At 38.1% G+C, this 13,707-nt stretch overlaps 1 protein-coding gene across 3 annotated transcripts in view; it reads left to right on the top strand.

Moving 5' to 3' along the window:
- The window catches only part of WDR47 (WD repeat domain 47), a 29,934-nt gene extending 16,294 nt beyond the window's left edge, over window positions 1-13,640 (top strand). For all 3 annotated transcript variants that reach the window (XM_019291594.3, XM_039555721.1, XM_010409260.4), the window contains exons 6-15: window positions 1,036-1,159; window positions 3,726-3,904; window positions 4,006-4,263; window positions 4,970-5,045; window positions 6,290-6,447; window positions 9,013-9,182; window positions 10,060-10,230; window positions 10,629-10,760; window positions 11,373-11,591; window positions 12,243-13,640. In XM_019291594.3, the coding sequence (XP_019147139.1) occupies window positions 1,036-1,159; window positions 3,726-3,904; window positions 4,006-4,263; window positions 4,970-5,045; window positions 6,290-6,447; window positions 9,013-9,182; window positions 10,060-10,230; window positions 10,629-10,760; window positions 11,373-11,591; window positions 12,243-12,385 (1,630 nt within the window). In that variant the 3' untranslated portion in view covers window positions 12,386-13,640. The remainder of the gene's footprint in view (window positions 1-1,035; window positions 1,160-3,725; window positions 3,905-4,005; window positions 4,264-4,969; window positions 5,046-6,289; window positions 6,448-9,012; window positions 9,183-10,059; window positions 10,231-10,628; window positions 10,761-11,372; window positions 11,592-12,242) is intronic.
- The last annotated feature ends 67 nt before the right edge of the window (window positions 13,641-13,707 follow it).

Raw genomic sequence — 13,707 nt, 5'->3', positions numbered from 1 at the left:
AGTTCTTTATGTAGGCCTTTTAATGTCAAGTTTATAGCTTGTAACATGTTTTTTCATTAATAATACATCTCTTGAAGGTCGGGGTTAGAGGGTCAGAATTACAGGATTAGAACTATAGGGTCAGACCCCTAGTTTTCAAGAAGGTGTTACATTTTTTAGAAGAAAATCCACCTTCAGATCAAGTGTCCAGACTGAATGCCAATATTTGCAAGGGTGGAAACTGAGCTTTATGTAAATCTGGCCCTTGCTTCCTCTTACACATGGCAGAAATACTGTATTTCTTTTATAAGTTCATTAAGCAATTGTCTTTTACTCAGCTGAGTTACTTTTGTTACTGTGCAGAGGTACCCAAAAAGTTTAAAATAACTTCTTTAAGAACTTTGCTCCGAGTCACTGAGGAAAAAAGACTTTAAGTTGACAAAACTGAAGATGGGCATCCAAGACTTGTAATGTGTTCTGCACATTTATTGATTGATTGCCAAACCATTTTGGAAAGAGTGGCATGCAGAAATACTTAAAATACAAGAAAAGCAATATAAACATTTTTCTACCTTGCACTTTCAGGAATGTTCAAGCAGATGGATGTTAAACATCCATGGATATTAGTTTAAATTTATATGTTGATAGTGGTAATGAAACTGGTATCTTAGGGAAGAGTTTAGTCACACAGTATATCAGATACATTTGTGCACATAATTGCTTTGAAACAGGAGATTTTGAGTAACTTGGTAGTCAAAGGGTGTAGAGTTCAAGTGTAGGGATAGAAAACATGAAATTTGGGCATGCTATGGTAGTAAGGCTTTTTGGAAACTGGCTGTGCTCTGTGTTTGTCAGGGAGTTTATTTTGTTTAGTGTAACACACTGCAAATGGCATTTTTTTCCTAAGCAATGTCTTCAGTTTGATGTGACTTAAGTAGTTTGCATGCTTGTGTTACCAGATCTTACTCTAGAATGTTACCTTTCTCCTCCACTTGATGTTCTACTCTTAATTTTTCTCAGTTAAGCATCTCTTCTTTTCCATGTTGCTCTGAGAAGTGATACTCCCGTGGAGCCACAGCATCCCATCGGCAGTGAGACTTCGTGCCAGAGCTCAGCTCCAGAAAATGAACCACTCAGTGCAGCACAGAGTCAGGGATCAGCCAAACAAGAGAAAAATGAGGTAGTGCTTGTTTGTTTAAAAATAATGAGGCCCTTTGAGCTGGGTTCTGATCACTTCATAATGATTTGCCTTTGTGTGTAGAACTTCATGCATGACAATGGGTTGCTTCGAATCTTGTTTTTACTATAGTAAAAATGCCATATTACATCTTGTATAAGAAGCTGCTACTTTTTTGTGTCCCCATTGTAAAAAGGTCTGCTGTCACTAAAGTCTGTAATGCAGCTGATTAGAATGCCTTGTCACAGCAGTCCAGCTAAACTGTTCTGTATATCTTTAAAAGAAAAAAAAAACCCAGCCAACAATGTTAGATTAAACAGTGCTTTAAGCATCCTCTTCATTTTTTAGTGAGAAATCTAGCATGTAGCTTGTAATTTTTGGTGCTAACACTAGGTTTCATACGTCACCTTACATGAATTCTTGTCTAGAACATAGAGAAATAAAAATTGGGTAATTCCCTTGTAAATATATCTTTGCTATTCAGAATCCAATAGCATAACCTTTTTTTGGATTCATCTTTGAGGACTGTGCCTTGACTATCTATTTTCTCTTTTTTCTTTTCTGTAACAGCAGTACGGGGAAAGTGAAATAATAGCTCAGAAGGAAACAATGAAAACAGTTACCTCTTCTATTTTTTTTCCACAGTTAAATACCCATCTCTAAATTTGGTAATGATGAATAGCATTGAGTGTGCTGTCTGTTCTGTTTGCAGACTCAGGTTTGATTTTCTTAAGTAAACTTTGTCTTGTCTTATCACATCTATATGGGACTGAAAACCAGCCTAACCTTGACAGGGCTGTTTTCTAGTAGGCTCTGGGTACTTGACTCTAGACTACATTGGGGTCTATGGTGGGATTAACAAAGTCCTCCAAACTTGAGGACTTCCCTCCCCTCCTGGACTTTGAGTTGCTTCTCTGCTGCAGTGGTGTTTTGTATGCATGTTGGAAGGGAAGGAGGAGCTTAGCTAGGTAGGCTAAGGGCAGGCTTCAAAAGGGGAGAAAAATAGATGCAGAATTTGTAGGAGAGAATGAGGGCAGGAGATGCTGTGTTGAAGATATTGGCCAGGTTGCTATACACAAGTAGAAAAGAATGTAGTACCTGGTGCAATTTCACCTTGGTTTGTTTCCCACATCATAGTGGTGTATGTGTATACCTGTATGAGTAAGAAATTAATTTAAGTCTCTTTTCAGAGCCTTATTTTGCCTGTGTTCCTGTAGAAGCTGATTTAGAAGCCAGAGTTTGTAGAATAGAGCTTCTGGGCAACATATTTTAGGTTTGCATGTTAGTTTGGGTAATAGTGGCACAGAATCTGAAAAAACTCAGAAGAGTGAGTAAAATTGTAACAAACAAGTATCAGTCATGGAAAGAAGTATAGAAAAGAATATACTTGTTGCTTAGGATTATAACCCAGGGACTGGGGAATAGTTCATGAATTTCAAACGCAGAAAATAAACGCTTTTGACTTCTGAGAATAACTTCGGAGTTTCTGAATTGCAGGTATTCACCATGGGAAACTTCAGGTGGTAAATATTTTGCAAATGCAACAGCACTAGGAAATCCATTGTAAATCAAAAAACATTATTGTGTCAGAGAACAAAAAATCATCATGCAAGTATTGTTAATTAGAAGAAATGCAAAGGCTGTTAAAAAGACAATATGCATGAATTGTCTGAACTAATGTGAAGTTATGAGGATGTCCTTATACAACTTAAAATCATAGATGACAAAGCTATCACTCCAGAACACAAGCAAAAAACCCATAGACTTTTTTTTCTTTCACTATTTTTTTTCTATTGGTATTTTTCTGGTTTTTTCTATTAGGACAGTGTGCAGTTTGGGTTTTTTCTTCAGTGTGGATAATCTGGCCTTGGACTAAAGTGCTTTTGGTCTTCTGTTTATTCATTTTTATCTTGTTCTCAGCTGTTAGCAGAAAAGTGGAAGAAAAATGAGGTTTGGGAATGCAGAAGGCAGCAAGTCCTGGGCAGCTGGCAGTGTGGGAAGCTAAAAGACAGTATGTGAAGGAGAAAAGACTATGAGAAAGGAACTTCAAGTGTTTGTTTGGTCCAGAAAATAGGGAATTCTAAAGTTAAAACAGGGCACCAATTTCAAAAGCGTAATGTAACACTTGGATAGACCACTGCAGAGTTGGCTGCTGGGAGGGGTAAATTAGGTCTGCAGACTGATGGCAGGGAGATGTCAACATGGCAGAAAATACTGAATTTTTAATGAAAGTATGACTTACATAGTTTTCTGGTTTTTATTTTCAATTTTCAATCACTTTTTTGTTTTGATCTTAAGTAATACTTTGGAAGTTTTGTAGGAAAGAGCAGTCTCCTTCAGAATTATGGCAGGACTGCTTCAACAGTGAATAGCATAGGCTGGCAGTGCTTTCTCCTTTTAATACATAAATTGTGTCTGGTTTTAAGGCAGAATGAAACCATCACTCCTCAGAGGTGACTCTTCTGGCTTTTTGATGCTGTGTTGAAATGCTGAACCAGAAAGTAAATATTTAAGTTAAATACCACAATTAACTATTTAAATTCCATCTGGGATTCTCATTTCTTTTTAGCTTCGTGATTCCACAGAGCAGTTTCAGGAATACTACAGACAAAGACTACGTTACCAGCAGCACTTAGAGCAGAAAGAGCAGCAGCGACAGTTGTATCAGCAGATGTTGTTAGAGGGAGGAGTCAATCAAGAAGATGGAGCTGACCAGCAACAGAACCTTACTGAACAGTTTCTTAACAGGTTGGGGGAGTTTCATTCTTCTACCCACCCATATCCCTCTGTAACTTCTCAAAATAACCTGGTTTGATGGCTTGGTTTTTTAACTTGTCATTTGTTATTAGATCTATCCAGAAACTAGGAGAATTAAATATGGGTATGGACAGTCTTGGAAATGATGTACAAACACTTAGCCAGCAATGTAATGGGAGCAAAGGGATTGCATCTACCAATCCAGCAAGTAACTTCACATCAGCACCTTCAGATGGTAGCCAGAGGATAGCAACTGATAGCCCAAATCTGAATACAAGCACTCCTCGAAAGTGTGGATCAGCTAACCAGATACCCTTTCCTGAAGAGTCACCTGTACAGGGGAATCAAAGGTAAGTTCCTGGAGAGCATTCAGGACTGGATATATCCTTCTGCTAGCACTGTGGGAGAGCTGTTGGTATTTCTCTTTAGTTATCTAATTAATTTGTCATTGAATAGGGGTATTTAGCTCATGATCAGTGTTTTCTAAATATTTATGTAGAGATTATGAGGTCTTTTGTGGTTTTTTTTTTTGGACAGCATGCATGAGGAATAGTGGTTATTTGTTATGGCTTACATTTTATACTTGTTTTTAATTTTGGACTTTTTATTCCATCCTATATGTATAGTTCTTGTTTATTTTGTGCTATACTAAGTTTCTGGAAGCTTTTTTATGAAATACAAATCAGATGAAGGGAGAAGCAGAGCAGAATGGGAACTGAATTTCTTCTGTTAACTAAAAGCAGTGCTGACCTGAAAGTCACACCTCTGTGTGTATATATTGTATCTATATAGAATATGGAATGTTACGGAATGAAAAATATTTTTAACTTGTGTTCACTTGTTCAGTGCTTAGAGTTGCTGCAAAAAGCAACTTTTACCCTTTGTAAAAGTAATAGTTTAAGGGTAATGATTCAGACATGTATAACACTTTACACAAATTAATCAGTTCTGAGAATGACTGAAGCTGTAACTTTAGTCAAAAAAATACTTACCAAAAAATCTGTCCCTGCTCTTGTTTTGTCTTGTGATTTTAAACACTTCACCAAATCAAAACAGTGCATCAGACCATGCTGTCAGTCAGCCACAGTCGGAAGACTCTTCGGGGAATTTATCTAGGACAAGAGGCGATGAGGTGAGTTTTCTCGTTGTCTTTTACCATGTGTGTTATGAAAAGATTCAGTATTTAATCCTGAGTATGTGACAGCCTCTTACTGTTAAGAGATACTTAGAATGAATTTTGGTTGCTGCAGTGCCTACAGTCACAGAACCATTGAGATTGGAAGGGACATCTGGAGACTGAATCCAAACCCACTGCTCAAAAGAGAGTCAATGAGAGCAGGTTGCTTGGAGCTGGGTCCAGCTGGGTTTTGAGGCTCTCCAAGGATGGAGGATGTTCCCCAGCCTTTGTGGGCTACCTCATCCCATGTCTGACCACCCTCACAGTGTTTTTAAAACACCAAAAAAGTTGAAGTGGAATTTGCTTTATTTTATTTGGTGCTCAGTGATTCTGGTCCTTTCACTGGGTACCACTGAAAAGAGTCCTGCTCCATCTTCTTTACTCCCCCAGTCACATATTTATATACACTGGTGAGATGTACACATGCACACCTTGAAAAGCCCTTCTGATCTCAAGGCCAAATGGTACCAGCTCTTTCAGCTTCTCCTTGTACAACAGATGTTCCGATGGGATGTCTTTTACAACCATTGTTTTGTGTTTTCCAGGCTGAAACTTTGAGTGTTGGACTCCAGTCAGTATGGTCTGAAAACCCAGGGAAATAGTTAATAGGGAAATAACTGCAATAAGTACATTCCAAAGTTTCTACATCGACTAAATAAAAATCATAATCTCAGAAAGGTGGTCAAGAAGTCACAAGGAGGATGGTGTAATAAAGCTTAGCATAATTTAATGATAACTTTGTGTTACATACAGGGTGAAAATCTGATTCTATGTTTAATACTATATTTGCTTTAGAAACTGTGTTTGACTTGGACTGTTTTCACTAAAAATGCATCTTTGTTCCTTGTGCAAGTTTCACACAGATCAAATGTACTTACACACAAATAAACTTTAGTATTGCCCATCTGAGGTGGGCTGTTCTGAACAAAAGCAGGTGGAAGTCTGGAGGGAGAATGAGAAATGTTAATCTAATGTTATCTGTAAAAGTCAGTTGAAGAAAAGAGCTTCAAGTATGGCGTTCTTGGACTTGGAGTAGACATTGTTTACAAAACTGTACTCTGAGAAATCCAGCCTGCTGTGCTGCTGTTTGTTAATACTTGGCTACAGTAGCTTTCCATTATTCCACAAAGCAGTCACACCTAGTTTTAAATGTCCAATTTTACACAGAAGAACCTAATTTGACTGTTATCCTTTTACAGGATGACAAATCAAAAAAGCAATTTATTTGCATTAATACTCTAGAAGACACACAAGCTGTCAGAGCTGTAGCCTTTCATCCCAGTGGGAGTTTATATGCTGTCGGCTCCAACTCTAAAACTTTGAGAGTTTGTGCCTACCCAGAAGTAATTGACCCAAGGTAAGAATGGTAGTATAATCATTTATTTTTCTGTGTCATGGCACTTCTTTCTCCTGTACCTACTGATACCTGTACATTTCATACCTTTATTTTATTGTCATAAATAGAGCAATGCTCTCCTTGGAATCCTGAACTGCTATACAGAAATAAGGTGATGTGCTGACGTATATTTGTGGGCTACTTCTTTGCTCTTTCATTACTTGCAAGATGTATTGCCACAAGACCACACCTTTCCTTATAAAAGTGTTATCTTTTGTCTCAGCAGTTGGGCTTTTCTGAGTGTACTGGTTGGCCTGTGGTTTTGATATTCCAGCTGTAGGAGTGGGAGAAACCATGTGTCAGTTGCCAAGCCAGCACAAGCTGGACTTCACAAGATTCAGTTTCTGGCAGGAGAACAAACTTAACAGTAGAGAAAGTTGTATCTTCTTGAAATTTTACAGCAAAACTTGCCAGAGCATGTCTGTTGACCTGTTTTTACTCGAAACATTGTTTTCTAGGTAGGTTCCTTGACAGAAAAACCACTATGTGGTTTGCTGTGCACCTGTATTTTCAGTTTTCTTTCCACCTCTTTTTAACAGGACAGGGAAAATACACCTGGAAATAAGTGTTGCCACATCAATAACAATCTCCTTAATTCTGCTCAACTTATATTATTTTCTTGGAGGAAGGGAGAAGTGCAAGCATCTAAAACTTCACAATTTCATAGGGAGCTAGAAGTGTGCAGTGATTTTATCTGGGACATCTTCCCACTTTAGGACTGATGTTTGTGCTTCCAAAATGTTAAAAAAGTAATCTGATTTTCCTTTTCCTCCTTAAATATAATCAGTAAGGTAGCCTTTGAAGTTTAAATCCAAAATATTTATGAGCAGTGTATGTCACAACAAAAAAAGGAATTGATTTCTGTTACCTAATACAAGCCAGCTTACTGGGCTTGAAGCCCAAATAGCCTCTTGACTGGTGAGCAAAACTTGCTGGCTCCTGCACAGCTGCTTATTCTGCTTGTTAGGAAAGGTTAGGGCAACTGCAGCCTTAGTTTCTACTTGCAGTGCACGATCTGATGTGACAGGAGGCATAGTGCATCTGGACATGAAAGGAATACCAAGATTTCCTTAATTCTGAACTTGTAATTCTTCCACTTACTGTTGGTTTTAACTATGCTTACAGTTTGCCTAAAATATTTCATCATGGGATTTACAAGTCAGCAGAGAGATTACATTATCTTAAAGATACTCTAATCCTTGTAACAACACCAGTCTAGACATGCATTCAAAATTACGTGCTTCTCAAAGAGCTGTGGTTGTGTGGAATAACTGTTCTTTGAAGCTCTTTTTTTAAATTGTCCTTCAAACTGATTAACTATTCAGGACAGGTTGGTTTGGAGTTGTTTTTTTTTTCCTTTCTCTAAAGGTATAATAGTAGTGGGGGGTTTTTTGCACACCTTTAAGATTAAACACTGACAGATACATGTTACAGTTCTGCAAATGTTGCTCAAATAATAACAGTGCTTCCGTGCAGTGGATTGGCAACATGTGGTCTCTGATCTGGGTAGATGTTCTCCTGAGAGAGTCAGTGATCCTCAGCTCTTAACGTGTGGTGAATCCAGACTCAGAGTGTGAGATAAGGTATTGGCCATTTAGGAAAATCTGCAGTGTGTTGAATGATCCTGATTTAGGCTAATCTGTCATGGATTTCCTCTCTGGCAACAAATAAAATTAGCTTCCATGTAGATTTGCTTCAGTATTCTTTACTAAAGCCATGTTAATCTCCAAAGTTTTTTAACAGTCTTGGATGATTGTCTTCTGCCTTTTCTCTCTGCCACTTTTGTTCAAGTATTTATAGTAAGGTTTATGAATTTTTCAATACCAATTTAATTTGCTGAATTTCTCCAGTTAATGTTACTGGAGTGGTATGGAGGTTGATACTGCAATACTTTATCCTAAGTACTTGATTTATCCCTGCTGTGAGAGCAGAGAAAGAGCATTATAGGAAGGTAGTTGATTGAAATCAAGGAAATGTAAATTACTGGGACTGTTGCTTTTATTGCAGCCATGTCTAAATCTGATACGGTTTTATAAATAGTAATCTATGGTGTATTTAGGTGCTGCCAGGATTCTTGCATTAACATAGAGTGGTAAATCTGTTTTTCTTGCACAGGCTTGGCCTACTGTTGCTTAGTTGAACTTGTGCATATTCAAAAGTGGCCATAAAATTAAGTTGTTGAAGTATGAAGGATGTAGAGAAAAATCACACCAGTTTCGGACTCTGGGGATAATGTTTTGTTGTCCTGTAGCTAGTAATTACTGTATTTTATCTGTATCAACCATTTAGAGATGAAGGGACTGCGTAAGTTCTTTTTGCACATTCAGCTGCAGATACAATGGGAAAATGGGGAAAAACTGAGAAAATGAGATGTCTTTTGTCTTTGATTGCGTATATATGTTTCAATGCAAGTAGTCATATGAATTTCATGTAATCCAAGATAACAGAAAAATAGTATTTTCATTTTAGAATGCTTTGTTTCCCTTAGAAACAAAAGGAAATATGATTTTTTTTTTCTTTTACCAGTGCTTATAGTACTCCTAAACAGCCTGTAGTTCGCTTCAAGAGGAATAAGCATCATAAAGGATCAATCTACTGTGTAGCCTGGAGTCCCTGTGGACAGCTGTTAGCTACTGGTTCTAATGATAAATATGTGAAAGTGCTGCCTTTTAATGCAGAAACTTGTAATGCAACAGGTACTGTGTGTATATTTAGTTCAAAGAATTTATTTTGAATTACTGTCCAATATTTGTCAAAACCATTCAAATTACATTGATTATGTTTTGTTATTTTTATTCTAGTACTTTAATTTAGTCTCTTTTCCCTTTTACTATCAATGTGGTCTCTATCCAGCAAAGAATCACTGTGAGGTTGGGAGTTACCTTTAAGGTTTTGTTTGGGTTGGGTGGCAGTGTTTTGGTTTCATTTTGCAAGACTCTGGTATTGTGCTATCTCCTGGCAGATTCCTCCCCATTACAGTAAAACAGCCAGATGCTCTTACCTACTTCTAGAGCTTGGTTGTCACTAAGAATTTATTTCCACTCCTAGTTCCCTTTTCTCTTGCCTAGCTCTCTCTTCTCACCCATTTTAGAAAGGTTTCTGTCCCAGCAAATATGACTTCCCATGCCCAGCCCTCCTAATCAATATGTTGAATGTGGCTCTTATCTTTTCTGTTTTGAACTTAGGCTGCTTTGTCCTTCATGGTTCAGTGCTCTCAATGATCCTTTCCTCCTGGCAAAGAGCTCCTTTTGAGTTCACCAGAGTTTATAAAAAGAAATAAATGTACTCTGTAAGAAACCTTGGCTGCAGCTGGCAGTGGTGATGGTCTATGTACATTTTGCAAAGCTTTAGGAAGTAGGAAGTGCAAGCGACACTCAAACCCAGGATTCTTAGAGATTGTATTTGAACTGTAGTAACTGAAATAGTCTGTTCTGTGCTAAAGTGCACAGCCATGTTTGCACTTGGTGGCACATTTGCCCTTGCCTAAAATACTCTGCATTATCACTCTAAAGAGCACAGCACTAACAAACAAAGTATGCCTTACTTTGTTCCTTGATTTTTAAATTATTTTAGGACCAGATTTGGAATTCAGCATGCACGATGGGACAATCAGAGACCTTGCTTTTATGGAAGGCCCAGAAAGTGGTGGTGCTATTTTAATAAGTGCTGGAGCAGGGGACTGTAATATTTACACAACAGATTGTCAGCGAGGACAAGGCCTGCATGCCCTAAGTGGTCACACTGGTATGTACAGTGTGGCTTCTCTCACACTTTCTAAGTCTATATTATAATTCTAATAAAGCTGTTGGGTCGTTTTGGTTTGATTTGGTTTAAAGTAATTGTGTTTTTCTTTTTAGAAAGACTTTTTTTTTCCTCTCCCAATTTCTCTTGAGGTATTTTGAGGGGAGTTGAGCAGTGTTTGTTCATAAATATGTTTGCTGCTAATCTGATGGAGAGAGTGCACACCTCATTCCAGAGAAGGCACAAAGCTGGTTATTGCCATGCACTGGCAATGGATCATGCAACTTGCAGGTTTTCCACAGGATTGTTAAGTCTCTGAATGCAAAAAATAGTCCCAATTGTAATATTTTAGTGTTGGATTAATGATGCTTAATCAAATTAAGAAGTCTTCTTGTTCACAGGACATATTTTAGCACTTTATACATGGAGTGGCTGGATGATTGCATCTGGATCCCAAGACAAGACTGTAAGATTCTGGGATTTGAGAGTGCCAAGCTGTGTTCGTGTTGTGGGAACAACATTTCATGGAACAGGCAAGACTTGCTATCATGCCTCTGATCATTCTGGCATGAAAATAGACTTTGAAGATGTCAAGGTCATATAGAGAGAATGGGGGGTGGGGGTTGTGGCACAGAAGAAAGGCTTGGCTTAAAGAAAGAACCTGTCAGGATATCTATACCTGTGGGGTTGGTTTGTTTGTTTGTTCCTAAAGTACTATTTCCTTTCAGAAGATGGGTAGTTTTTTTGCCTTATGGCTTTCAAACAGACACTTTTAAGCATATTCAAATACAACAACCTAACTGAAGTCCTTGAAACTATAGGACCAGGGTGAATTCCTTGCAGTATTCCACATTATTTCATAGGAGTGACTTTCTTTCCTGTGATGGAACAGAGACTTTCTCATGCAGCTTTAATAGTGTCTTTGCTATGATTCGTGTGTGACCTATGGCTTCAGAGTTTTTAGCGCTGAAATAGAAAGACTTTCTTATTCTAAGCTGGGTATGTTCGCCTTAAATTTGAGGCCAGCTTTTGGTGTTCTTTCACAATGCATGTTCTTGTGTTTAAAAAAAAAAAAAAAAAAAAAGGCTGTTTGCAAAACTATAGTTAACTCTACTGTGTGAATGCTGGGTTTCTGTCCCCTGCAGGGAGTGCTGTAGCCTCAGTGGCAGTGGATCCCAGCGGCAGGCTGCTGGCCACGGGCCAGGAGGACTCGAGCTGCATGCTGTACGACATCCGCGGGGGCCGCATGGTGCAGAGCTACCACCCCCACGCCAGCGACGTGCGCTCCGTGCGCTTCTCCCCGGGCGCGCACTACCTGCTCACCGGCTCCTATGACATGAAGATCAAGGTGACAGACCTGCAAGGTAACACAGGCCAAGGGTCACAGGTTAACTTCCCATTTGGGCTTTTAATGTTGAAGTTGACAACTTGGCTCAAGGATCAGGTTTTACTTTAAAAGGGGAAAAAATAGTAGAGCTTTGAAGGTTGGACGTGTATATTTGTGATTGTGTCTGTTTGAAATTGGCTAATTGTGTTGCTGAAAGTGTAGGCTGTGAACTGAATTATGTTTTGGGGTGAGGGTCTCATTACAGTAAAACCACTGATTAACACTGTTGCCTGGTGAGATGGCCATTGCTTTCAGACAACGTTCATAAAATTGACCCTTAGAAAAACTGCAAAGAAGTATAGTAATTCTCATTTTTACTGGGATGAGTAAAGAAGAGGGAAGATATTGATGTGATTTTCTTGGACCATTAAATTTTAATCACCTAGCGTAAGAATGCTGGAGATCTGCAATTTTAAGTTGTACTGTGCCCAGTAATGCCTAAAAACTGAAACACTGGGGCCTTTTGTTATGCTCTGTGTGAGACAGAGAAAGGGGAGGTCAAGTACACTTCATAAGGTGAAATACAGATGTAGGCTTTAAGTAAGCAAACTGGTTAAAAAAGACCTGCCACCCAAGGCTGGGATATGGGTTCATGAAATGAGTAATGACTTCTGTTCCTCTTCCACAGGGGACCTGACAAAGCAGCTTCCTCTGATGGTGGTAGGGGAGCACAAGGACAAAGTTATTCAGTGCAGATGGCACACGCAAGATCTTTCCTTCTTGTCATCTTCTGCAGACAGAACTGTAACCCTTTGGACCTACAATGGTTAGAGTACAAACAAAGGCAACTATGCAGCTAAAGCACAGAGACCCGAGACTACAGAACTGTCAAAACAAGTAATAATAATGAGGCTTTGAGAGAGCAGCAGTTGAGCAGGAGAGTGTCTTATCAAGAGGAGGGGCACTTGTCACTGATTTTTCTGGTTTCTAGGAGGTCTTGGTGTTTTTAGTATATTCTTTTGCAGTGCTTCCAGTCTTCCATGTTGAACTCATGCTGCTGTGACCTATTGTAGTCTTGTTGCCAAAGTCTATGAGGAGAACTCTTCTGTTGTTGATGTGCACTCAGAGTAACATGAATGATGTGTTTACAGTTTGGTATTAATTGCATTCCTTGTTCTTTGCCTCAATGAGAATTTTGTATAGAAACTTAAGTTGAGGAACACTCTAATCAAGTCTGTATGTAACTAGTTACACACACACACATAAAAGAAAAATTACTTCCACTGTTTTTTCAGGTTTATTGTATTCATCATTTTTAAACAAGAGCTCAAACTTTATAACATCTCCACAGTTTCAATGTTTTTAGTAAAAGAAAATCTGAACTTTAAAGGTTGACTAGGTAGTAACCACTTCTCGATTATGGTCCATTATATAGTGGGGGTTTTTCTTTTTTTCATCTAACCTGGGAAAAATGTTGCTGTTTTTACTACATGACTTTGTTTTGAACCAGCTACCATGTTGGAGGGGAAAAAGTAAAATATTGACTTTTTTCAGTAGGAACGTGTAATATTTTACTTTTTGAATGCAACAGAATACCTCTGTGTATAATGTACTGTAGAAAAGAGTGGATTGGCAGCAGTTGTCACAGTGAGCTTAATGGTAATGGCTATCAATTTTTCAAGTAAAAGGGATACCATTAATGCTGTAATAGAAACCAGCATGGCTCAAAATGCTATGTCTGCATGATAATTTAAGAATTGTTTAAATTCCCGGTTCAGAAGCTTATCTGAATTTTATTTCTTGCACTGTTTATGGGAAATTGCAGTTTTATTTCTACAAAACTTTAGATTCTAATGTTTATGTATTGTTATATTTTCATATTGTACAGTTCCTTTTACTTTTTAAAATATAAACCTTAAACTTTAGGTTATTTATTTATTTGAACTGCAGTTAAGTTTTGGATTCTCTTGGTTACTAAATTATATGTGCACTGTAGCAAGCATTTTTAACTATCGTATAAAAGTGGAAAGGTAACTATAGAAGTGTATCTGTGCTATAATCTCAATAAAGACCTCCAACACCTGCACCTGTTTCATGTGTTGTTTTGGATTCTTGGTTTATAATTCCTCAATCCAACTGTGATACAACACTTT

Source organism: Corvus cornix, chromosome 8 (assembly GCF_000738735.6).
Source record: "Corvus cornix cornix isolate S_Up_H32 chromosome 8, ASM73873v5, whole genome shotgun sequence".
Classification (NCBI taxonomy): domain Eukaryota; kingdom Metazoa; phylum Chordata; class Aves; order Passeriformes; family Corvidae; genus Corvus; species Corvus cornix.
Note: the sequence above shows the minus strand (reverse complement) of the source record. Positions and strands in the feature narration are given on the sequence as shown.